This window comes from Erigeron canadensis, chromosome 3, assembly GCF_010389155.1.
Source record: "Erigeron canadensis isolate Cc75 chromosome 3, C_canadensis_v1, whole genome shotgun sequence".
NCBI lineage: Eukaryota > Viridiplantae > Streptophyta > Magnoliopsida > Asterales > Asteraceae > Erigeron > Erigeron canadensis.
In genome coordinates this window covers 12,010,421-12,038,353 of record NC_057763.1, presented here as the reverse complement: position 1 = coordinate 12,038,353, position 27,933 = coordinate 12,010,421, and the positions used below count along the sequence as shown (strand labels likewise).

Sequence of the window (27,933 nt, the reverse complement as noted above, 5' to 3'; positions counted from 1 at the left end):
TCAATGAGTATTTCTTATCGTTGAATCCTGATTAGTATTTTCTTCTAGTTTTGACTCATTTTTCATTTGATTTTGGAGTTTTAACTTTTCTTGTTCAGCCTCCTTCTGTGCCTTCTTTTTTTCTTCCTCTATCTGCTTGCAATTTTCATCATGGGATTGATTAAACAATTTCATGAATTCTTTGAGCGTTGAAATAACTGAAAATAATACCAAAATATGGAGCTCTGCTTAGAGATACTAGAAATTAAATATTGGTGCTATAGCAGTCCTGAGGCTAAATAGCGGTCAAAATAGCTGTCCCAAATTGGCACTATTTTACCGATATCGGTGCTATAGTGGTCCAAATAGTTGTTAAAATAGCGGTGTTATAGCGTTTTTTTTTTTGGCCCAAACTAGTGAATTGATAATTTTAACCTTGACTTATAATATTTCAAATATTTCGTCGCTACCCCACCGCAAGAACCGATACATCAATGTCTCTTGATCCTGGACCGCTATAACTAAAGTAATTGTACTATAATCAACTTTTTCGTTTTCTCTAAAATTACCTTGCTCATATTGGCAACGAACAGGATCTTCACCAAAGTAAATAATTAAGGCCTCCACACTTTTCACCTATACAAAAAAAATGCAATGTTATAACAAACCTGGATTCATTCGCAATTTGGTCGGAACTCTGAAGGGTTGAAAGTCATTAATGTGTACACCATCTAAATTGTTTTCTTAAAAGATAATAATAATAATAATAATAATAATAATAATAATAATAATAATTATTATTATTATTATTATTATTATTATTATTATTATTATTATTATTATTATAATCATAAATTTAATACTAAAGCATCAACTATTTAATTTTATTCCTAAATAATGCACAAAAAGTTCTTGACCCATTTTAACCAGTTACCCAACCAGCTCATCATGCCACCATCTTTGTCTACAAGAACGTCCGATACATACCACTCCAGAGTACAGTGATAGTAGGGACTTGACTTCACCTTCCGCAGAAGCAAGAAACTTTTTCAGATTCTGATAATAGAAAACCACAAGCTTAACAAATTAAGACATCTATATAATATAAATGATTGAATAATGTTAATATGCAAACTCATTTATAGTACTTTATTATCGTTGTCACCATGAGGCAACAACTTCCATGATTATTTGAGATTCTGTCACCAATACAAAGTCAAACTTTTACAAAAATAAAATCATATGCATGGGTTTTATTTGGTCGGATTATTCGGTTATGGTGTTTTTCATAAATACTAGATTTAGTCATATATCAAATACACGGTTATTTATCACATAATTGAGATGAATATTAAATTTATTTATCAAAAAGTTCTTATAAATTCAAATTAAGTTTTGTTTATGTTATATTAGCAATTCTTGATAATGATGTTAAGTTTATGTTTTTAATTAATAAATTTTGTTTTTTTAAATATACTTAACCATTTGAAATTAAATATTTAAATTTTAAATATTTTTTAATAAGTATTTTATTTATAGTTTTTAATAAGCTAGATAAGTCTTACAATAAGAATAATATTTAATTAAGTATTTTAATTATATTTTTGTAGAAGCTAGATAAATCTTACAATCAAAATAATATAAAATAAAATATTGATTTCAAATATTAACTCGTATTAATCTAAATATTTAATTTTTTGGTATATTTTGTTATTTGATAGATATTATGCGATAAAGTATTAACTATTTTGATATTGGGTTAAAGTGTAAATTGGTGAGGATAAACAAAAAAAGTTTATATTAATTTAGACATGTACTAATTTAATTAATTTTAAAGAGTTGAGAGTTGTGATTGATCAATAGCAATTAGGTTAATTATCTTTTAGCATATACTAAGATAAGATAACCTAACCCATAACCCAAACATACAAAGTACCTGAAGCATCTTATTCTTATATATAAAAAAAAACGGTAATCATGACAAATTAATCTTAAACGTAAAAACTCTTACATCACTTGTTTTTATTTTTAATATTACTCCTTTTTTTTTGGCCATAGTGGTAAGCCCAATGCAATAGAAACAAGAGCGCAAACTCATAAAAGAGTTTTTATATGTTCACACCATAAAAATAGTATGGGTTTTGGTTACCCAAAATTCAAAACCAGAATAAGTGATACCCATTTCGTTGGGTCACCTATTTGGTTATGGAAGTCCCCTAATCATGTGTACCTTGCGAAACCGTTTAGACGCATGTTCTTTATTACATGCTTTCCGCTCATGGATTACTCCATCTAATCCTTTGGCAAAAGTTTGCATTTCCTCGTGCAAGATCTTTAATTGTATCTGGAAGAAAATAGATAATGCACTTAATAAAAAAAACCTACACTAACATAAGTTATAATTAAAGGTTTTGGGATTTTGGTTACCTTTGATGCAGGTTCCAAACTGCTAAGTTCCTTGGAGAAATCTAGGAGTTCGGGTAGTTTGTCTGCAATCACCTAATATATCCACCATGGATACAACAAATAAAGACATAAATGAATGATTTATCCTCAATGATATATTTGTTGTAGAAATATTGTTAGAGGATAGTAAGGTGAAGCATATCTGTCTATATACACTTACATGAAAATTTGCTTCATGCAATACAATCACTTTCACTTTCACTTACATATGCTATCAACCATTTTAAAATATTCTAATATACTTCAAAATAGTGGTTGACAATTTTGGTAAGAAGCATAAAACGTTTGTAATCAATAAGAAAGAAATACACAAACATGAATCGCCTCATATTTTGCCACATTCGAATCAGTTGCTTTTATTGGAGAGGATGACTTGTTTGGAGGTCAGCCCACCATGAAAGACTACTCCATTGTAAACTAAGTAACATAATTGACTCTATGGGATGTAATATCCGTCTAAATAACATATATCAGATAACTATGATGTTGTGGAAGGAGATACGAGTACTATAATTTCAGAAATCATGAAGGCGTAGGAAAGGCTTCTAGTTCGATTTCGATTATGGGATGTAATATCCATCTAAATAACATATATCATACAACTATGATGTTGTGGAAGGAGATACGAGTAATATAATTTCAGAAATCATGCATAAAGGCGTAGGCAAGACTTCTAGTTCGATTTCGAGGCCGGAATCATTTTAAGTGGGGTATGTTGTAATAACCATGAAAATTTTAAAAAGACATAGTGTAAGTATTACTTATATATAACCAAATAGCTAAATATTATTTATAATTAATTAAGTCTAATAAAAAGATAAGGATCCAGATTTTATGTACGTGACTTATAAACTTTTTGAAATCCCCTACGTTTAGAGGTATAACTCTAGCTATTCAATTGATGTGTTAATCATTAGTCATACGAGTTCTGTGATAAATAGTTGGCTAGCATTATGGGAGGTTAAACTAATAGTAAGATGTGTAATAATGTCAGGTTAGTATATTATGATACGGTTGAATCGATTCGAGCCATGATCAAGGATTGTCAAAAATGAGTTTTTGTGTGTCTATCTTGTCGTATACTATACCTTGAATTCATTATAAATGACTCTTGCATATGTTATTGACAAACCCAATTAGCTGCTGCAGTAGTGCCATATCATAAGGTCATAGTTTTAATAAAAGATGAAATATTATGTGCTGGCCTTTTCCCTGATATATAGTATTCATGCAGTCATGCTTTCATAGTGTCTTTGTTAAAAATCAGTTTTTATACAAAAGTCTATATTTACTATAGTTCTTATCTACTGTCATTTTATATATAATATGTATGAGAATGGCTGGGAATTTCACCTCCTGAACTAGCTTAATGCGGCTGTTATACATATTAATTACTAATATTTTATACTTTTTCGATATAGGCTCTAACATGTTGTATCAGGTCCTAATATAAATAATTATTTTAACTATAACGACAATTATAGACTTGGCTCATTGACTCAATGAAATAATTGAACACTTGTAGCCGTTAGTAAGTTATACTTGAAAAGGGGACATGATATTAGGAAATAATAAGTTGAGTGGAGATTTGGATTCTAAGTTTAGCTAATTGTTCAATGTAGATATTATTGAGGACCGTCGTGGAGTTTTAAGCATTACTAGTTGTAAACACCTGTCCAGGTTCGGATGCTCGTACTTCTTCTTTCAGCGTTACTCTTAAATGATTCTTTGGATATCTTTGTTATTCTTCAAATAATTCGTGACTTCATTATGATTCTCTTTTACTTTAGCTAAAATGTTATTTTGAATTTGATAAAATGCGAAACCTTGATTTGTGAAAGATCTTGTTGAATTGTACTTTGAGAAACTTGGACATGTGGATTTTGAAAATACTTATGGAGTAGGGTAGGTTTTTTGTGAACTTGTGAAACCCTTTAGTCGTAGACAGGAGTTAGGACTACCGAGTTAACTACCTGTGGAGGTACCACATGCATGTCATTGTGGCGACCAATGGCATGACACTATCCGTGGCGGTGTGATTTGTCCATGGCATCTTCACATTTCGTATATGATATGTGATATGTGATTATGCTCGTGGGAGAGCTTTTATGATTATTTGTGGAGGCGTATGGATGCATCCTATGTTAAGTTATGATATGATATGATTATTAAGCGGATGTGTGATGTAGTGCCACATACCTTCTGGGTTGGATACACGCAGAGGTGCACATCTGGTGTATTAACTTTGATTTGTGATATTAATATTGGGCGCCGGGAGTGTGATCTTGGATATTTGATATATAGGGATACTCGGTATAAAACAACCCAAAACCTTTTCTTTGCTTCAGCCTTAAAGTATTTATACTCTGGTGTTAAGGATGGTACTTTATGGAGACTTTTGGAATTAAAATGATTTGATTAATCTTCCTTCTTATTTCATTGTATCATTATTATTGTTTCTTGTTATCACCATCTGCGCCCTGAGTAATTGGCTCAGCCGCAGTTTTTCTTTCCCTACGGCAAGTTTACTAAGACAAAAAGGATAACAGATTTATAGTTGGCTTTCGCATAACTAAATCTTAAGATAAGGCTTGAGAGATGTCATACATAGAAGATTCGAGAGATCTTGAGGTTGATAACTAGATTAGCATACGAAACTTTGTAATGATATTTTGAGGATTTGTGTAAAGAATGCTCTGTTATAGAAGTTTTAGTATTGATTTAAGTTGCATAGTAATACCCCATCTTTAGTTTAGAATTGAGGTTTTACAATCGAACTGTTGTTTTCCCCTAACCACAATTGGTTCATGTTCATCCGGCCTAGTTGTAGTCCTCAACCAAAATTGTTGAGTGGCTAACTGAAATTGCGCAGTGGCTTCTTGAAAACGATTGATCCGAGCATGCATTCTATCCAACCAAGCCTCCGTAGCTGCACGCTATTGCTGGAAACCAGCATCAACATCAACAATCGTCCTTGATCCCATTGTTTAACAAAAGCACAGGTTGCAAGATCGATGCTCTAATACCAATTGTATGTATCAACCAAGATTCGCTCACAAAGTAAAAAAATAAACACAAATAAAGCCGAAGCAAGTCGGCTGTTAAATCGATAAGCTTGTTTCGAGCGCCAGAGCTCCGAAATTTTTAAATAGTAGAATAACAATAAACTAAATTCACACCTAAACAAATGGGCACAACCCTTATTTAAATAATGAGAGATATAACCTAACTTAACTTCGAAATAAATTAACAATTAATTAAATAACTTTTGAAACTGGACACTTAACCACCCTTAACTTTCTTTACTTAATATCTACTGTAAACTCAACCCTCATTTCGTGATACATATCAGTTGCCTTATTTACCTATAAAAGCTTTGTTTTGTTTCCTAGCCTAAGATCTTCAATAGTACTTGTTTTATATGAGACATCCGATCTGATATTACTAAGTTACATTATGAAGTTTGTAAAGTGTGTCTCTTTTGGATTTTCATATCTTCAAAAGAAGATTAGTGGTTTTTCTCTATTAGTTGTATATAGTTGGTAGATTAGAAACTACTATGTAATTATTAACTTAGTTTAAGTCCCTCCTTTTCTCTATATATAGCAGGCTCAGTAGTTGTAATTGTAATTACTTTCATTCTATATATGGTATCAAAGCTCGGTTAAGAATTTCTTAGTATGCTTTGTGATTGTAGCTTTGTCTGAACTTCCACTTTAGAAACTTATTCTATCTTCCAGGTGACCATTTCTGGCTAAGTTTCTGGTCACTACCTATTCTGCTTCTAAAACACCTTCTATCTCCATTCAAATATATACTATAAGTCCCAATTATCGGATCGATAACGAGATTGTAAGCTTATGTTGGAGTGTAAAATCCTCACAAGTCACAAGATAACTGATCAACCTTACCTAATACTTTAATCATATTTGACACACAAATAATATTAACAAACAACCTTTCAATCAATTGCAGAGATTACAATACTATCCTAAGGCAAGACAAACATATAAGACACACAATATCCTGAATAATGGAAAAGTTAACCTACTTCACGTTTTACTACTGTAGTTTGTTATATTAACCTCACAAACGTATGCCTGTAAGTTTGTCATGCGAGTCCAATGGGCTCACATCTCAAACTCTGACGTTAACCTCATAACTCATTAACCTAGTAAATAAAGATATATAATATATTAGCTTAAGTTCACATAAGAAATAACCTCACAAATAGTTATCCACACTATTAAGTTCGTAAAATATATATTATATTAATGAGTTCGCATATTCATTAATCTCCTAAAACACTAGCTATTACAAGACGTGATTACTGAATTCCTAATCATCTAGACTATTGTTGTTACACTAGTACGCACTAACACATACATCACCTCCGCTTATTTCAAATCAATCAAATAACGATAAGGTCCAAAACCACCACAATTGTCACCCACTTCTTCAAATCGAACCATTTTTTCCTACAAATCAGATTATACAGCCACCACCACTGAACTCGTACCGAACCGATCTCAAAACATTAAAAAAAATATCACCTGAACTTGCTATGCGTCGCCGCTCCTGTCTTTGTGGTCCACACGCTCGTGCGTGAGGCTCATCCTCTGGCTATTGTTTTCCACAGTTTCGTCAGAATACCACTCCAGTATCGGATTAGTATCTTGATCTGGTCACCTTTTATTTTTTTCCTTGGTTTGTTCGTCTTTTTATACCAACCATTTCGGTATCTTCTAATTCGGTATCATCTTGTCAAGAGGAGGTACCAAAAACACTATAAAGAACCAGACTATTATTAACTGGGATTTGCTAACTAGTGCCCAGCCCCTGGGCACTGGGCACTAGTTATGGTATCTGTAATGAAGTTAATTTTCTTTAAATATAAAAACATGTATGCATGATTCATATAATAAATGGTAATTTTCAGATTTAATTAATGGGCATTAAATGTAGGGATCCGGGAGCACTATGCAAATCACTTATTAATTATCCCTTGGTTTATATATTCTTATTGGGCTCTAGTAACTAGAGTTCATGCAACTTTTTTGTTCATAAGGGTCTTGAAGTAGTCAAAGAGAAATTTGAAAAAACAACCACCTGATCCGACTTCCATGGCATAAGCCCATAACTTCGATCTGACACTCGCTCAAAACCTCCCTACGGTAAGGCAAGCTAGTATCGTTTCTTTTCATCAAAGCTTCAAGACAAATTACGCACCCTCTGTCCACCAGTTGCTTATTTAAAGGTTCAGGAGTAATGTAACATGAAAATGGATGTCATGATGTTCGTTGCTTGAGTATCATAACATAGTATCATAACATTGTTGATCAACACCTATGATCCTATTTCATTTCTGGCATCCACGTATCATCTCGTACGAGCAATGCATGCTCCAAATACTTCTCCATTTCTTAATGATTCATTTGCCATGTTCAGTAAAAGTACGTAACAAAGTTTTTTTTAAAAAGGCACTAGACAGGGAAATACTAAACAAGGCAGTGATATAGTCTTTCATTTGTGTCATCAGCCTGCAGAAGTGAAGTAGAACTACCCAAACAATAGCCATTATTGCAAAGGAAAAGGACACACAAAGTATAATTGTCCCAACCATCCTGCTGTTCTAACCTACCTCCACGTCCACAAGCCAGAATATCTACTACTCGAGTTGTGCTTACACACTCAGCCAAAACTAGTATGTTCAGTTCATGCAGATGTATCGGCATTATCTGTCTACAAGCCAACTTTGTTCATTCGAGTACATTTCTTATTCTTTATTCATCTGGGTTATTGATTATGGAGCCATTCATGACTCATCACATGACTGAGAATAAAGGTATCCTCTCTTGCCTCCATAATATCTCTGAGCCACTAGTTCGCGTACCCCATTCGTGGCATTGGGTTTGCTGGTAACTCTAAATACTTGAAAATATATATCTAATATATATCATATATATGATATAAAAGAAGTATTTATGTTTAAACTATTGTTACGGTATAGTTGAGTAGGTATTCGCATATATAAACGAACATAAACGAATGAATGTTCATTGCTTGAGTATCGTACCTTTGTTGATCAATAACTATGATGTTATTTCAATTCTGGCATCCACATATCATCTCTTAATAGCAATGCATGGTCCAAATACTTATCTATTTTTTAATGATTCATTTCCCATGTTCAGTAAAAGTACCGAAACAAAGTTTTTTGAATAAAGGCTCTAGATAGGGAAATGTTGAACAAGGCAGTGACATCGTCTTTCATTTGTGTCAATAGCCTGCGGAAGCGAAGTACAACTACCCAAACAATAGTCATTATTGCAAAGGAAAGGGACACTCAAAGTATAATTGTCCCAACCGTCCCACTGTTCTAATCTACCTCCACGTCCTCAAGCCAGAATACCTACTACTCAAGCTGTGCTTACACACTTAGCTAAAAGTAGCATGTCCAATTCAAGCAGATGTATCGGTAGTATCTGTTTACAAGCCAACTCTGTTGATTCGAGTACATTTCCTTTTCTTCATTCATCTGGGTTATTGATTATGAAGCCATTCACGACTCATCACATGACTCAGAATAAAGGTATCCTCTCTTGCCTCCATAATATCTCTGAGCCACCAGTTCGTGTGCCCCGTTCGTGGCATTGGGTTTGCTGGTAACTCTAAACACTTGAAACTATATATATCGAATATATATCATATGTATATGATATACAAGAAATATTTATGTTTAAACTATTTTTAAGGTATAGTTGAGTAGGTATTAGCATATATAAACGAACATAAACGAACGAATGCACATGAACATAAGAGAACAATTATTCATTAACATGAGCAAACGTTCACGAACAGATTATCGAACATTCATGAACATAAACGAACGAACGAGATCTTTGTTCATGTTCATTCATTTAACTAACCGAACAAATTTTTGTGTTCATGTTCGTTCATTTAACTAAATGTAGAAACACGAACAATCATCCCACCAAACTGTTCATGTTCATGAACTGTTCAGATCGTCTACAGCCTTATAGCCGGGTACCTTTGGCTTTTCACTAAGAACCTAGGAAATCCAACTGTTACCATATTTAACATCATGTTTCCTATGCTCATCTCTCCACTAAATCTAGAGCCTATACCATTGCTATCTACTCATACCCGGTTCCTAAAGATGCGATGACAACTCTTAAATGCCTAGGATGAAGAAAGGGTATGGAAGAAGCGATAAGGGCACTCATCATATGTGGGAGCTTGAGCCGCTTCCACATGGGAAGTATATTATTGGTTGTTAGGTATTCACTATTAAACTCAATCCTAATGGCTCCCAACAATGCTTGAAAGTCAGGATGGTTTTAAACGGCTAGTGTCAGGCTTACGACATTGATTATGACGAGACATTCTTTCCAGTTTCAAAAATATCATCTGTCTGCATATGTATATCTCTGGCTGCTATTAATTATTATTTGTTCCATCAGCTTGATGTCAAGAATGCATTTCTACATTGTGTTATTGAGGAGGTTTATATGGAGCAACCACCAAGATTGATTGTTAAGGAGGAGGCCTCAAAAACATGCAAATTGTGTCAATCATTATATGGTCTTAAGCAATCTCATGGGGCATGGCTTGGTCAGTTCTCAAGTGCTATGGAAGAATTTAGGATGATTCGTAGTGCATATGAATATATGATCATTGTATATTTTTCAGACACCGTCAAGGCTAAAGAATTATTTTGATTTTATGTGGAGGAAATGTTATCCATATGTGGTTTATTAGGTTATAAGCAAGCTGATAGCCCAATGTTTCCAACAAAGTAGTTTCTTCAGAAAATGTGAGGCCTATGTAGAATCCAGGATGATACAAATGATTGATTGGGAAACTTAAATATTTGATGATCACCATGCCCCTACATAGCCTCACCATATATTGGACATTGGGATGTTGCCCTTCTTGTAATGAGATATCTCAAGACTACACTAGGTCTTGAGATCCTCTGTTCTGAGGGCCAATATCATGTGAGTGCTTTGATGAGCGTCCATTTTGTGTTAAAAACCCCTAGCGAAAGACTTCATTTCCATGCTTAAATGAGTCGTTATTTCGGAACTATTGGTACTTAATGGTTTGTATGATTATGCAGGTTCACGGAAGATGCGAAAGATGATAAATGACATCAAGAGACTCAAGAAGGAAGCCTATGAAGTTACAAGACACAAGGAAGTAATTCGAGAGCTAAACGAAGGTGCGAAAGTTGCAGCATGAGCCACCAACGCCGCTGGCCATCGAGAATCAGCGCCGTTCCTCTATCACCAGCGTCGCTAGCCCATTCAAGCCCAGGACCAGCGCCGCTGGTAAGCCCACCAACACCGCTGGTTAGCCCAGTTCAGCAACCGACTTTCACCTCTATTTAAGCCAAATTAACACTCAAAACCCTAAGAGAGAGCCGATTCAGCAGCCCTAGCCACCCAGCAACAACCCTAGATCGAGTTTGTAGATTTCAAAGAGGTTTTGGAGCTTCTAACACCTTCCGATCTTCATTCTTGGTCTAGATCTTTTATCTTCTATTTACTTTTTTTGTTAAACAATGTCTTTTATCTTTATAGACTTTGTTATTCTTTTAATAATGTTAGGCTAGTAGGCTGAATACTTGTTTGGATCGATGTGACCATGTAGACATTTAGTGTTTTACTGTTTATCGTAGATCCATGTTTATTAGTAATTCATGTTGCTACTGGTTTTATATCTGAACATATTAGTTTAATTTTGATGGTTGTCTATGATCATACACTAGGACTAATATGTTAGGACAGAAAACGACTAGTCGGTCTATAACTAGAAGTAAAAAGCGATTCACTTGTAACCGATGGATCCAGAACCATAGTTACTAGGATGAATTGAACATGAAGCTTAACAATGTCAGACGTGATCCTTTGATTTGTAACCGAGCAATGTGGTCACCGGAGAGAATTATATCTAGCCATGGCTTAATGGTTGGGTAATTAAAAGATGAACTAGTAACACAAACTTTAGGTCATCAATACTTAAACAATGAATCTAGTGAGAATTTGTTTATAGGGTAGTGTGAGTCTAGCGACAGTACTATTATTTAGGCGAAGTGAATCTAACGAGAATCTGACCCGTGATGAAGTTTCCAACAGATTAACAAACAAGTATTTTAATTTTATTAATGTTATTTGCTTTTCTTCAATTTAATCTGATTTACGTTGTGTCTTCTGACACGACCTGCCCCGGTAACATCGGATAGATACTATTAGGTAATAGTTTATTAGGAGTCAGTGACAAACCTCCAAAACAACTAGAATTACACATACTACTAGGTTAGGTAAAGCAACGCGTGCCTGCGAACGATCCTGTAGCTTATCACTAGACTATACTGCGTAAACCGGGTTCTCTGCTCGTTAAGTGTGGTTTGTTTTAAGATAGTTACTTGTACAATATTATAAATTAAAAGACCGAAATAAAAACAGACATCATGCTTTTACATAGAAAGGATATAGAAGGATATCAGGATTCCCCGATGCACATTGGGCATGATGTCTTCATGTCTCACCTCACGACGATATACAATTCACTATTGTGATTTTGTCGGTTGAAACCTTGTGTCCAAGAAGAGTAAGAAGCAACACACATTACTAGATCAGAGATGATAAGGTTCATCAACTCCGGGATGTTTCTGATGACTTGATACGGCTATACTGTGATAGTGAACCATCTATATGTATAGAAGAATCAAGTATTTAATGAAAGAATGAAAATATTGAGGTTGATTGTCACTTTATTAGAGATCTAGTCGTAGCAACTAAAGTTGATCATCCATCAATTCAATCGATGCATGTCAAGACAGAGATCCAGCTTGAAGATATTATTACCAAACTACTCTAAAAGACATATATAGATTTTATACGTAACAAGTTGGACATGATTAAAATTTATGCTCCAAATTGAGGGGTGTTATATAGTTGTAATTGTAATAACGTTTCATTTAACATAATCAAATTTACATTCTCCCTCACATCATTGTTTTATTATCTCACAAAGATGTTACCTTTCATGAATAATTATCTATCTTTTCCATGTGTGCCTCAACCACAAAGAAAGTAATGAATACTTAGTCTAGGCTACTCATTGGTAGATCCTCGTACTCCTTTTACACCCGATTCTGGGCAAAAATAAAAGCCTAATATTCATCCAACTGTTCTTCATATATATCCACGGGGAGCTTGCAACACATTACAACCATCATTGAATGTAGACCCTCCTAATGTTGCATTTGTTGACTTTCCTAGCACTACAAATGGTTATGTTCCCAATGGTCATTTATTATTCAAGATCTACCTATTTCGCTCCCAAAAAAGAGTAAACTCACTTGTAATAAGTTTAGTGTTTCTTTTATTTCATATGATAAGTTGTCTGCATAATTTATATTTTTTTGAAACTCTAGATTCAATTTTGTTCCTATTAGAGTTGGTGGAACTCTAGCTCATCCAAGATGGATATTCGGATATTGATTACGATATATGTCCCTTTAGTTAAAGTTCGACCTAGGAATTCTATGTCTAGTATAGAGACAAGTCTTAGAAAAAAAAGAAGCAAATGTGATTGTGTGATCAAGCGGAGGGACATAACCACAAATTGTGATGACCAGATTAAGCACGGAGGCATATAACCAATATATGCGAGCTTGTATGGGTCACATAACAAAAATGAATACGGTTGCATAAACTAGAGTAAGTAAAAGAAACTTTTTGACACAGAAAAATACGCGTTTTCTGCAAAATGAGATGCAAAATTTTCAATTTGAACTTTCGAAAAAGAAAGAAGAAAGAACTTTAGAAAATTCTACCAACCCGCGGAAAGGCAGCATGAAAATAGTGAGTGGCGTTAAGGCATGTTTTCAGAATAAAATTTATTAGGGTTCACCTAACCACCCAACCATAGCTGAACTTAAGTGTTGAAAGGTATCCCTAATGTACTCATTTATGACTACAACATTGCCCTACACATTGCCTCTAATCTAGTTTGTCATAAAAGGTATCCCTAATGAACATATAGACCGAATGTCACTTCATTAGAGAAACACTTGTATATAGTATCATGGTGGAAAAATTTGTTAATGTTTACAATGTAGATTCATCTACAAAGTCGTTACAAAGTCTTTTAGAGGTCCCGATGTTATAAATACATAAGTTTATAACTTAAGATATACACAGTGACTTGCAGATTCACAATGTATAATAGCCGCTTGGAGTTTCACATACAACAACTACAACACCCAATCCAGGCATAAGCGGTGTGTGAGGGAGGTGCAATGTAAACATTTTTACCTCTACCCAGGGGTTGAGAAACTACTTCTAAGACTTTGGTAAAAAGTGAAAGTAAAAGTGGGAATAAGTAAAACTTGCAGATAACCATACCTATGAGTGGAGTATTATCTGAATAAAATAAAACAAGATAAAATAACAAAGATAGAAGCATATTAGAACATTAAACGTACAAAACATAAAAATATATTAAACATAACATGCATTTATACCAAGCATACAAGACCTACACAACTATTAAGTGTGGCATATACAAAGCTCCTTTTACCCTCCCAAGCATGTCATATAAGCTTATGGTAAACTCATCATGCATGCATACATCATATAGGCAAGTATAGAAAGTAACCAACCCCTAAGTCCCGAAAAGGAGATTTACATAACTTATTTCTCTAATCTAATCCTAGTTCTCCACGTATACCTATCACATGTCATGTCCTTTTACAGGCAAACCTAGTTTATCCCCTTACCTCTATTTAGGCCAACCCTTTCTCCTAAAGCCATCTGCATAGAACGATTCCGTACTCCTAAGATGCGTTATCTAGCCTACATGGACAATGTATCTCAAGCATCCTTCCTTAAGCTTGGTAATGATGTTCCCCACTTCGAGCTCAACTCTAAACAAATCACCATTGGAATACTGTCTAGCAGGGTCTTCTAGCATGTACATCTTAGCATCCTCATCCCAGCCACCTCCATCCAAAATGCCTGAGCTTTCATCTTAGGCCAACATTCTGACCCATATGGCATATCCGGTCTCACAGTCACTCTATAGAACTTACATTTAAACGAATCCTCTTTCCGCATTTTACTATATATTTGCTATTCACTTCATCCATCCAAGATGTGCTACATCTTATCTATCATCCCAGATTTACGTATTACAGATACAAGGTATCTATAAGATTCCTTCGGGTGAAAAATTTGTTCCCCAATGCGGATATCCTCACCCACATTCTGCAATCTCGTCCTTGTCAAAGTTACATCTCACGTATTAAGTATTCTCTTGGCTAACGTGCAAGCGGTTGTCTTCTAGAGTTGTCCTCATTTCTCTAATATGAGTTTTAGACTTTTAGTTCTTCTGTTGTTTTCAAACACGATATTATCAATAAAACCAAGCACCATGGTAAATTCTCTGGTAGGCCACTCGACAACTCGTCCAAAATAGAGGTAAAAAGATACGAGCTAAATGATTAACCCTAGTGTAGAACACTATCGTACACCTTTTCCATAAAAAAACGTAATACAAATCTTTTTGTCTTCCCCTATGCTTCTCCATGAGACTTATAATGATTTGTATAGCCTCTATCGTTGACCTTCCATGCAAAAAACCGAATTGGTTCTCTCCTACCTTCATGACCCTCATAAGCCTCATCACAATCACACTCTCTCATAGCTTCATAGTTGTTACAAATCTTCTCCCTTCTTCTTGTAGGTTGGAATAACCTCACTAAGTCCCCATTCCTTCCAGAGTTTCACATACATGTGTTCATATACTAATTTTACATGAATATATTCTCAATACTATATAAGATACCATTCACTTTCACAAGAAATAAACAAAACAAAAGTTGTACCTTACAAAGATAATGCATCAGAGTCATTTTGGTGTTTCTTGAACGTGTTTCGTTAAGCTTGAGAAGGCTATCCAATCTAAACCCAACAGCAGCACCTAGAACGAAAACCAAAACCAGAACCAAAGCCAAAACCATGTAATTCATATAACTGTTTTTGTTTACAAATCTTCACATAATATTAATGGTAGAGCGTTATACATAAATAAAAAGTCAACTTATAACTCACCTCTTGAAGTTCCCTGGTTCAACGCATTACCAAGAGAAAGAATTGTTTGCATGACTCTTCGCAACTTTACGGAACTCCTGATCTGATATAAGCAATATCAACATACATGAAAACTATAACTTCCATCAATTAAAGTGTCACTAATTATCATACAGGATTAAACTAAAAAGATAACTAACTTGCCTGCTCCACTGACAAAAACACCATATTGAGGCTCTTAGTAAGCTCTGAAACCTAAATTGTCAAACGGACACTAAATTAAGATCCAATACATATTATAAGCATGAAAATATGTGTAATAACTATTCTCCATCTGACCTGTGAAGTAAACTGTATCTTATAAGAGAAAGCTTTGAGTTTAGCTTCTGTACGTGGAACTTTCATCAACTCCAAGAAGAACTGTTACAAGAAAATTCAAAATGTTTGAGATTGATCGACATCTATGATATTGGTTGGAATGGTAACTACATGCCTGTTCACATGGGCCCAAATTGTTCTTCTCTCCTGTATATCCCTAAAATTTAAAAATGCTAGTTATGCTTCGGATAAAAGCCATAGATGAAAGTTTTAACTTGATAAACCATAGAAAAATAGAATGATACAGATAGACACTACCTCAACTTTCACCACATGTAATCTCAAAATTAAACTAGTTAAGTAGATTAATAGATCAACTAACATTGCACCTTAAGTTTTTCCATCTCCTCCTTGGTAGGACAATATTTTATAAAGTTTTCCACCATCTCTAGACCTATTTGTGTATCATCCAAAGCAAGGACATACTCCTATTGCACAAAAATAGGAAACATAAATTTAAAATCAAAACAAACACATAACAAAAGTCTTTTTACATCCATTTATGATGTGTGTATTTTCTTGGGGTATACAGGGAGCCACCTTTTTTTTATATAGATATTCATTAGAGAATATGACATAAAATTTTATCTTTGTTAAAGATTCTATCCTACCTTTTCTATAATTTGTTCATTTCATTAATAAATTATATTCTAAATAGGATAGAAAGATTTGTGTTTGGTGTGTCTTCAAAAGATGGTGGTAAATTGGATAAGACCATAAAAGTATAATACAAATGCATTTACCTTTTTATGATATAAAATAGTCGGTGCTTACCATCAACTCATTCAATGGTGTCTTAACCTTAGAGAGCATGATCTCACAGTTATATGCCCGCTTGAATTCTATCTGCTAAAGGTGTGAAACATCAATCACTAATGTATGCAAAGATGTTAACTCATTCAATTTTTGTCTCCAGAAAGAAAAGAAAAAAAAACCTTATAGATTAATAACAATATATTTGCATGGAACATTGGTAGTAAAATATATTCATTCCTCACATTAAGAAGTAAATTTATTACCAGTTTCACTTTTCCAGGTTTAGCAGCTTTAGATGTTACTGCTGCAACCTTGTCGGAATTTGTGCTCGCTGCCGAGAAGAGTGTTTCAAGTTCCAACATATCAATCTCTGCTGGACTAATGCACATCAACCATAATATAATTTAGAAGATGAAGGAACACCAAAATGAAGTATCAACTCTCAAGAGAAAAGGGAAAAGAGAACCACTTTGAAGGACCATTATCAGCCCACATGCTATCTTTTGATGGTTTATTGAGTTTTGACCAATGTAAAGGCTTTAGTTTCTTTCCCGGTTGAGTTTTCACTGCAGTTGTTCTTGAAAAACCACGATTTTTATTTGTAGGAGGTGGTGGAGATGGGGCAGATATACCAGTTTCGAACGAAAGAGATGGGGGTGGAGGTGGTGCACCACCACCACATCCTTTCACATTTCCATTTGAAGAAGCCAGGGGAAGGGGTGGTGTTGTTGCTGCCTCACTTTTTGGTGGTGGAGGTACTGGCGGCGCTGGTGGTTTTGGTGCTGCTGGAGCCGGTGGCGGAGGTGGAGGAGGTCCTGTCACGGTATTGGGAGGAGGGGGTGGCGGTGGAGGTGGACCAGTTTCCTTCTTTGGAGGTGGCGGTGGTGGTGGAAGAGGAGGCCCAACCTTACCATATGGTGGGATAGGAGGATCTGATGAATCTTTTGTAGAGTCACGCAATTGTGTTTCAAGTTTCCCAGAAACAGAAGGATGTGCACATGTCACTATTATATGAGGTGACATAGATGAAACAGACAATGACTTTTTTGAACCGTCCAAGGATGTTTGAGTTGATGATGATAATTTTGTGGGAAGGGAAATACTTCTATGTTCAACGGCTTCTAAGTCTGATGAGCTCCTTGATTTAATTTCTCCATTATGATTATTTATTTTAGGAATAGTCTGAAGTAATTTACTCGATTCAGTTCTTTGATACATGCTAGCTTCCAACATTTCTTCAAAAATATCAGACAATGGCATCTTGTGTAGCTTATCTAAAGCGTCATCACTTTTAGGAACAAGCCAATCCCCATTGCTAAACATTTCATTAACTTTAGTAAATGCTTCCACCGGGAGTCCCTCAGGCTCAAAACACGACAAGTCTACTGGCACTAGAGAGGCTGATGTATCCATTTCCGAGAAAAGAAGCTTTTTACAATATAAACTCATATTATTTGTGTATGGAAGGAAACATATATGAATGTTTTATGTTAGATGTATGCTAAATACCTCAGCTTTAAAATCCTTATGAAATTGATCCTTAGCATCCCAGTATATGTCAATTTCATCTCGATTAAGCATCAAGACGTTTGATTTGATAAAAGCTGTGTTGAACATCGCACGATACATGATATTTTCTTTCACCATATCATCATGTAAGTTAATACACTCCAGCACAACATCACCTTGAATGTTGCATTTAATATCAATTTTAACAAGTTCACATTCTGCCTATAGTGCATGCCATACATCAGAAAGACAACCATGTTATATACAAGCGAGGGTGAGGAAATATCACTAAACTGAATTATTTAGCAAGACAAGATAGAAAATAACCAGATACATCAAGAGATATAAGATATATTTAAGAAAAGATGGTGCATAGAGAGCTAGAATTTCAACTTTAATCCTACTCAATTTTGAAAATGAAGTATAACCTTCAAACATACATTTTTTGAAAATCATATTTCCCATTTGCCGATACGATTTGCTACATTTAAAAATATATTACTACACTTTTCTAAACATGCAGATACACATTGATATTCCTAGATTGTCCAGATTAAGTTTTGTAAGCAAATCAATTGTATAGATATCATTTTAATAATTAGAATTTGATCACCTGCACAATCATCCACAAAAATCTGACTATATAAGGAATTGAAAAGGATTTTTAAGAGGGAATAACATTTCTTGTTGTGAAAAGAATCAAAACTATTTCCTTATCAATGGATCAAAGCTGTAAAGGAAAACGTAACAACGATTTCATTTAATTCCCTAGAAGTAAGCAAAAAGAGTTCCTAAAATAAAAATATTAAAAAAGCGCATAAGACCCTACGACCATTAAAATATCAGACACCTTCCTAAAGCTTCCATCATAATTCAAAAACTAAATCTTGAGTAACAATGTACTGGTTCTCCATGTAACTAAACCATATATATATATATATAAAATAGGGGACATATTAATTGCTTTTGGGTGCAGCCTAGTAACTACAATTTAAGAACTGCAATTTTCTACTTTGCTTCGATCCATATTTATCAATAACTATTTATATCTAAATTTAAGTCAATCTTCAATTTATATAAGAGTTTTCCAATGGACGAGTCAATTCATCAAAGAACATACTCTACTAGGTTAGCTTGATGAATCTAAATTGGTAGTTATTTCCTTTTTAAATCATGGATCACACCATAATATCATGTTTTTTTTTACTTTCATCAAATACACTCGATATTCAAGGTGAACATGTTGATAGATGATATCGATCGTAATGATTACCTGAGAAGTCAATTGAGATAAAATTGAGATACACTATAAAATCTCAATCTTATTCTGTCTTTTGTTGCTCAACAATCATAACATAGAGTTATGCTTTTCATATATATATATATAATATGTATTTTGAATAGATTATAAACAAATAGGTCTATATAATTAATTCAGGACATTTTTTTTGTGTTCCATCAAAACAACGAAATTTATCTTTTTAACCCATAAGATGCAGCGAGTAAGCTGGGCACGAGCACTCATGTTAAGACCAAATATATATATAATACTAATTAATGTGACATTACTACTAAGCCCTAAGCATATATCTAATTCCCTAACAGGAGTGCTAATTATTCTCCAAACCTACAGAGTGCCATCTATTTACAACAAGTGTCACACGTAGTATGTATTGACACACAATTGAAGCGTAGAAAACGACATAAACCTTATAATTCCAAATGGATGGTAGACTATTTTAATTATCCAGCATTAACTTGTACTAATATTATGGGTCGGAAATTGTGGCAAATGGCTCCAGGTTGCTGCAAATGCCTAAGGATTGCTTATCTAGATAATAGATACACTTCATGATGTTTTTGTTTGTTTTGTAAGTGTACTTGGTCAACTACAATCTGTATGTGTGTGCAGACATGGGGACCCTTCATTATATCCTTCATGGAAGATTATAAGCATTGCACTTTGTACTTTGTGAGATGAAAATAGAAATTTTGCTTTTCGAAAAAAAGAAAGTTAATACAAGTTACAACATGGAAGCATACAGATAAGCAATAGATACTAAGCAGAGTACTTGTATGATAAATCTATAATCTATTATCTTTAAATTTTTCATACTATAGCATTACCTCTAAAGAATGTGACTCAAGCTCCCAAAGGATGATCAAGAATGATTTTCAACCTTCGGCTTTTAAATTCACTTACTTCCTCAACAACATGCAAGAACTACTTAATAATCACCAACAACTACTTAAACCAAGAAGGATATTGTTGCTTCAAAGATTATAGATGGCATATAGGTGATTCTACACGACCCACAACTTCAAAATAAAGTAGCTCATGCAATACTATATGTGCTACATCCACATTTTCTAAAGGTAGTACATGCATTCAACAAATCACAAATATCAGCTAAAGTTAGCAGATTTAGAGTGCCTTGGACTTATAATCATTAAGCATAAGAAGCCAAATTTCATAATAAGTAACACGGGAAAAACATAGGACATCTTACCTGATTGTAGTATCGGATATTCTTACATCTTCTTGGAGTTGAGAATAAAAGTTTGGGGTTTTTATCAACATGCAGCAAAGGATCACGCCCATAGATCCTGAATATTGGGCAGCAACCACCTTTTCCATCAAAATCTGGAATCATTCTCATTATAACACAATCCAAAGTGAGTGCCTTCTCTGTTGGGGGCCATTTTGTATCAGCATTCCTCCTTAAGACATACTGTAAATACCTCAACTGAGAAGGTACAGGATTCATCGGTAACATTTCAGATAACAAAGCCTGAGGAGCTTGCTTATGAACCATCTCCAAGGCCTTGTTATCAAAAGTAAAAAAATTTCTGTAGAGCGAGAGAGCAGCAACCATGAATGCCAAAACAGGCCAACCACCAAGCTCGGAGTGCATAATAAGAAAATTTTCTTGTGCAAGTGAGAGCCAGTTTTCACTCGATTTTAAAAAATGGTGAATCACCTCCATTGAGGGCAGTGGACAGCCTTCATATTGCGTTGGATAGTCGATTTTAGTTATATTCTCATATTCTGACAAAATTGAGGCAATCCTACTTTCTTTCTCTTCCTCCCGAAAATCAAGAATCATGATTGAAGATTCAGGATAATTTTCCTTAAACTGACTAATTATGTTGCCCACATAAACTTTATAATCTTCTTGTTGCGAGGTTTCAGTGAAACAGCACCCAAAGACTACACCAAACATGTGCATCATCATATACTAAATTGGTACATAGACTGTACACAAAATGCTACTTTCTAATCCACATGGAAACTATAAATTAAGGATAAATGCCATAAAGTAGCCATGTAGCGAATTGTCCACCTATGTAACTATATCTTTTAAAGTCCATTCAGCTAATTATTTAACTTTAGCTAGGTAACTCGTCAACAAAATCATTTAGTTTACCATTAAGTTCAATTTTTATCGAAAGGCATCTATGTTTTAGATGGCTTAAGATGTGAGCATATGACATATACATCATGAGATGCTAATGTATTAAATCTAATGGGAAACTTAATGTAGCAAAGAAAAGATCAGAACTGTAGTTGGTTGTCCAATTAAGTAATTATAACTTCCAGATATAATTCAAGTCATATACCTCCGTCCTAATATTCTAATTACCTAAGTAGAAATTGAAAAGTTATAGTAATTAATTGAATGTAAAAAAAATTCAATAGTTACCCAATCTCGTCTTCTACAAGGTATTGGGGAGGTGAGAATGTGAGATTACCCAAAGGTAGGTAGAGAAGCTGCTTATAGAGGACCTCCGACAATTTTGAAAGAAGTGAGGATCAAACCTTTGACCTCAGTATCCAAAGGCGGTTGTTTTACTTAAACGGGTGGTATGATATAGTTAATTGCCATGTTTTACACTTAGACATGTAAATAATTAAGGAATGTCATTTCCTAGAATGCCATTACATTATACCATCACAATAAAGCTTAGAACCAATAGAAATTTCATTTAATCTACTACTTAGCAGAGGCTCAAGTCTCTTTGGGAGAATCAATCCCTAGCATTCGTGAATTTTAGATATATTTGGTACGATTTAGGAGTAGATCAGAGAACTAAATTGATGACAAAAGAAAAATAATTTGAAATATCATACTAAAGTACTCCATGCATCAAAGGGATGAATAATTAAGTACCATATATTCTTTCAAAGACCCAAACAAGTCCATCAGGGGGCTTCTTGGGCAATAATTTGCGTAACAATGCCATTGGAATTCACTAGATTTTGATCCCTAGATAGAAATTTGATAAATCCCCCAATCTCTATAGAAGAGCATTTGTGGTTTTATGTGTTTGTGTGTGTAAAAAATGTGTGTGTATATATAATCTTTATGATGAATATCACGTGAAATGAATGAGGTTTTGGTTGTATGAAGAATCTAAGAATGGCAATTGATTTGTATGAGCTTTCAATTTGTGTTTGTGTAAATATCGTTACTCCAAAGGTTTGTGTTTTGTATGAAAATCTTTTTTTGATCTCTAATAAGAATTTTGGGAAAACAAGTTTAATTTTGGGAAAACATGTCTATTGTCTTTTGTGTGATTATCATATTTTTCCTCCTTAAGTTATAAAATAACATATTTACCCAATGATAGTATCTTATATATACCCAATTGAAATCTAAAAATTCTCACATTTATCTATTTTCACTAAATAAATAAACAAACTCAAGAGAAAAACAATGAATGACTTTGTTTTCAATATATCATTAGAAAGTTTGTTTATTATGAAAAATATAAGTTTAAAAAAAAATTTGGTGCTTTGATGTTATGATTCGGTAATTAATAATTTTCGATAAATTATAGTTTAGTCCTTTTTAGATGATTATATATATAATGTATAACTGTCTCCATCTTCTAAAATTATAAATCACACAAATTCTCGAAAACAACTAAAAGGGTACCCAAGCGTTACGGCTGTAAGTGATGGTTAAATGCCTTATTGTTGCACGTTAGAAACATAATAACAATAAGAGTTTAACAAAATCAATAAACCAAATATAATAAGACATTCCTATGTATAGATTTAACTCATAAATAAAAAAAATACCATATATGCAAACATGAATTATACACGGGCATTGCACTGTAACACCTTGACTAAGGCAGAAACACGAAGTGCCACAGAACGACATGGTACGAAAGATTTAAAGATAAAACATCAACACAAAGTTTCAAATGTCATTCAACTTCAAAAGATAATAAGTTTAAGTTGACATTTAAGAAACATTGCATAACCATAATCCATGAATAAAAACACAAATCGTTTGCATTACAAGTCCAACGAACAACAAGCAAAAAAATTTTCCATGAGGCGGTCCAAATAGCTAACTTACTGCTCTAGACCCGAAAAGCATGAAGAAAAAGTGTCAACTACTAGAGTTGAGTGAGTTAATAGGTTTACACTAACAACACATTTATGTTCCATCAAAACGTTTTTATAAAAAGACATAAAGTTTCCAAGAATATCATTAAAAGTCCAAACCCAAATTAACCGCATGTTCAATTAATATCCATCTATCAATAATATTAATATCGTTTGGCCATTGTATAATTCGATGAGTTGCTCTTGAGCCACTACTAAGACCGCTCTACCGTCCAAAACATTCATCAAAGTGTGTCCAATAGCAATAATGCAAAACACATGCTGTCAATCATGTGCACTTAATAATAAGGGGATCGTGTCATGGAGACAACCATATAATATAGAGTAGATTAGAGCACCCCTAAGCCGGCCGGCAATGAAGGCGGCCATTCATCCCGCCGCCATCTTAGTGGGTGAGGGAGACGTAAATCCTAGTTGTGCAACCCTCTAACTACAGGCCTCCCCTTTCGGAGTTAATAGTAGTGTGACCGAGGACCAAGGTTGACAGAACTCAAGCTCATCATATTTCGTATAACACATTGAACATGCAATAGCATTCCAATATATTCATCATCCGATCAATATAGCATTTTCATAATAGAAAACAATTTTATTTATGATGCTTTTCAACCCGAAAGTATAACACAGAAAAGAGTTTAAAAAGGGGGGCTATGACTCACTTGTTTCGAGAGTTAAAGAGGGCTGATCAAATTCGTGAACTTCGCCTAGTGGTGTCACCTCTCAAGCAAGCCTAAACCATAGTATTTAAATATACACAACGTAAGTGTGTGTTGCATTAACTAGTAAGCTAGATCATGAGATGTATGCGAGTAGACTTGCCCATCTTTGGTTATTGTTTAATTATCGAATTCAAGTGTATTATATTGTTCACATCATTTGGTTGGAAGATATTTGGTGGTGATGGTCATTTATACAATTTTGTACGTTTATTGAAATTTTGATAGTTTGGCTTTGTTTTATATATAGTTTCTTTTGCATACTTTGTTTAATAATATTATTTGACATTTGTGATCTTATAATATAAATGTTAATATATAATTCTGATTTTTATTTATTTATTTAATTTAATATTATTTAATTAATTATTTATTTATTTTATTGATTTATTAATTAAATAATTCCTTATAATTATTTTTAAGTCCTTAAATTATTTTTAAAATTCATGGATAATTACACATGGGTTATTTACTGATTTTTATGCTTTTTGATTTATAACATTATGATTTATATATTTATTTATGCATTATTCTTATTTATTTAATAATAGTGATTAGTTAGTGAATTTTACTTGATTATTTAACTTTAAATGGTATGGAACTTGATTCTTCACTTGTAATTATTTTTCTCCAGTAAGTTTTGGTTACCTTTATCATTGGTTATGTAAATTTAATCAAGTTCATGAATTATATAATTTATAAGTTAATTTATATATATTTTTAATTACTATTTTAATCCATTAAATCATAGAAATACTTACAACTCACCACAAAAGCTTTTGTCCAAAAATCCCACGCCTTTTAGGAAACTTTTATCAAGATAAATTTGTATCAATTGAACCTCTCTTGTGTATAGCTTAAATTGAGGACTTTATGATTAAAAATCGTTTACCAAAATAGTGATTTTAGCCTCATTTCTTAAGCTATAAAGGTACCTTAAAGTGGATTTTCATTCTTAATTCAAATATTAAAGTAAGTAAATCATATTTTGGTGGCTCATGTCGTGAGAGTGGTGGTGGTGTGATATGTGTAATTCTATGCTTTCGGTTAGTGACTATTTGACCCGAAAAGGTGATTTTTGAGCTAAATCTTGCCATGCATCAAGTGACTTGAGTTTTATACTTTTGAAACACATTATATCCAGTAGGTTCATCATATTTTCTTGGCCATAAGATTATGGTGCATGTGTATGCTCAAAATGCATTTTTGCATGTTTTTGGTTTATGATTTCTAAATTATTTTAACATGTTTTGATCCAAGCTTTATATCCTTTATATTTTATCAATTTTTCCAGATTATTAACATCAAGATTAACATATTTTACACTTAGAACAAGCCTAGCCTCATCACATGATTCAACAAAAGATCCAACCTTCTTAAATCTAGCATGCATGTAAAAATCTCACTATTCTAACAACAAATCTTTATCATGCTTTTATTCAACAACATAAAAACCTTCTTTTTTTGAAAAATTCCAGAAAAATATACATAAAATGTGTATAAAACATATTCATCCTTTCATGCAAAAAAGATTATCTTACAACCATCAACACATATCAACACTTTTCATGCTTACTTTTATAGATCCGACAACACAACATCAAAAATCCATATTTTCATAAAATTTCCAGGAAACATAACTTCAATATATATAAAAACATAACCATCTTTCAAAGTAAAAATCACTTTAAAAGTTATTTAATCTATAACAACACCTTTAGCTCTTAAACTAGTTGAATCCTTGCATTTTTCTTCATAGATTCAACATGCATGAGCATGGGAAGAAAGATCCTATCAATTTTGCCCTCATCAAGTGTAAATTTGAAAGAAAACATAAAGAAAATATAATCTTTTGATAAAACCTTTGAATATAATCATGAATAATTTAAATCTAGTAAAGAGGATGAAGATTATACCCTTGATGAATCACGTTTTTGAAGAAGAAAAGTTGCAGAAATTTCGTGGCCTCCAAACCCTAATAATACCCTTCTTTTTGCTTCCAAAACTCCCTTAGACCATACTTGTTTTAACCCTTTAGTAATCTAACCTAATACCCTTATTATTAATATGTTTTAATTGATTTTTGATGGTGTTTTCTTGCTTGATTATGGCTGGCCAAAATTAAGGAAAGAAAGAGTTTTCTTGAGAGGAGAGAAATTGTGTGTGAAGAGTGTGTGTTGGAAGTTGCAAAAATAATCAGGAGAGTGTAATTTGAATTGTGAAGTGTGTGTTTATGTGTGACTAGGGGACGACCAGAAAAGAGGGGGGAGAGGGAAGGGTTTGTTTTTTTTTTTGTTAATTATAGTGTATGTATATTTGTATGTGTATATATATTTTAAAGTAGGTATTTATTTTATAAGTGTAATATAGGTTTATTGTAATGTTAGTCAATTATTTGTCCTAGTATATGTATATCTATGTGTGTCGTGTATGTATATATGTATATGTATGTATTTTTGTGTTTTTAATTTGTTACATGGCTCATTAGTTGCATTCTTGTATTTATTTTTAGGCATATATATATACTTATTAATATTTAAACACTTTTATATGCTTTATGAGTTATAAATATTTTTATGATATTCATTACATTTTTATGACTAAATATTATTTAGTTGGCTTGATGATTCAAATTGTTGGACATTTACAAGAATTTTTGATTGTTATCTCAACTTGTGAGACTTATATTATTATTTATAATTTGATTAAATATCGATTAAAATTTTTATTCGATGGTATTTTATTAAATTGAGCTTAACACTAACAATGGCTTTAGATTGCTAATTTAGTGGCATTATCTACTAGCTTCAAATATAACTATGGCTTGCGGGATCATAGACAAGCTAACTAGCACGTATATAATATTTAAAAAAAGTAGGGTTGTTACATGCACAGACATAAAAATATTATTAGATACTTGCTCAAGAATAAAACAGGATACAAAGAATCATCGACAAAAGGATAACATTGGCAACTAAAATAAAAGAAAAATATAAAATGTAAAAATTCATTTTTGTTTGTCCAAACTTTTTCTTTGGAAACCAACACATACTAATCGCCTTTGATAGTTTGGCAAGGTATACGTGCTCCCCCCGATCCAAGGACACTTGAATCCAAACATTTGCATAAGATTTTTGCGTCTAAATCTAAAAAGAAAATTTGATAAGCAACATTAGTTTGCATTGAAAGTTCATGTAATCGACGGCTACCGACAACCAAATGAAAAAATAACTAAAGTTATAAAACACCATATATTGCATCTTATCAACATCATTATTGTAATATCCTAGTAACGACAGTGTGTCTAAATATATTTTCAAAATTTAGCAAACGTTGTCATGAAGAGAATGTTCAAACTTAAAATAAAGGATACGAAACTCTAATGTGAAAAAAAAAGAAACCTATAAATCTGTTGATGATGAATCAGCGTGAGTTGAGATAAAATATATCATATGGAGATCATTGTTGTGTATATCATATGGTGATAATAGGGGGCCGTGAGTTGAGATCGAAATGACGGTCGGCTGCTGCCGCCGTCGAAGATGCGAAAGGATAGAAAGTTGGGGAAGGCAGTGAGGAGTGT

General features: G+C 33.3%; 1 protein-coding gene across 1 annotated transcript; it reads right to left on the bottom strand.

Moving 5' to 3' along the window:
* On the bottom strand, nucleotides 1-22,457 carry LOC122591507 (formin-like protein 18). Its single transcript, XM_043763773.1, has 17 exons — nucleotides 22,385-22,457; nucleotides 20,723-21,423; nucleotides 18,213-18,434; nucleotides 17,170-18,131; nucleotides 16,967-17,081; nucleotides 16,722-16,793; nucleotides 16,277-16,375; nucleotides 16,063-16,104; nucleotides 15,909-15,989; nucleotides 15,774-15,824; nucleotides 15,591-15,672; nucleotides 15,365-15,459; nucleotides 2,407-2,478; nucleotides 2,210-2,323; nucleotides 967-1,035; nucleotides 549-615; nucleotides 1-197 (listed from the first exon to the last, which is right to left on the bottom strand). The coding sequence occupies exons 1-17, from the start codon at nucleotides 22,455-22,457 to the stop codon at nucleotides 1-3; spliced, it is 3,114 nt and encodes a 1,037-aa protein (XP_043619708.1).
* Nucleotides 22,458-27,933: the final 5,476 nt, after the last annotated feature.

Bases quoted from the DNA above. Each gene is read 5' to 3' on its own strand.
- LOC122591507 (XM_043763773.1), bottom strand. From the start codon at position 22,457: ATGGCATTGTTACGCAAATTATTGCCCAAGAAGCCCCCTGATGGACTT. The intron at 15,825-15,908 runs GTCAGATGGAGA...TTGACAATTTAG, and splicing joins AGATACAGTTTACTTCACAG to GTTTCAGAGCTTACTAAGAG. The intron at 1,036-2,209 runs GTACACATGATT...TTCTATTATCAG, and splicing joins CGTCTAAACGGTTTCGCAAG to AATCTGAAAAAGTTTCTTGC.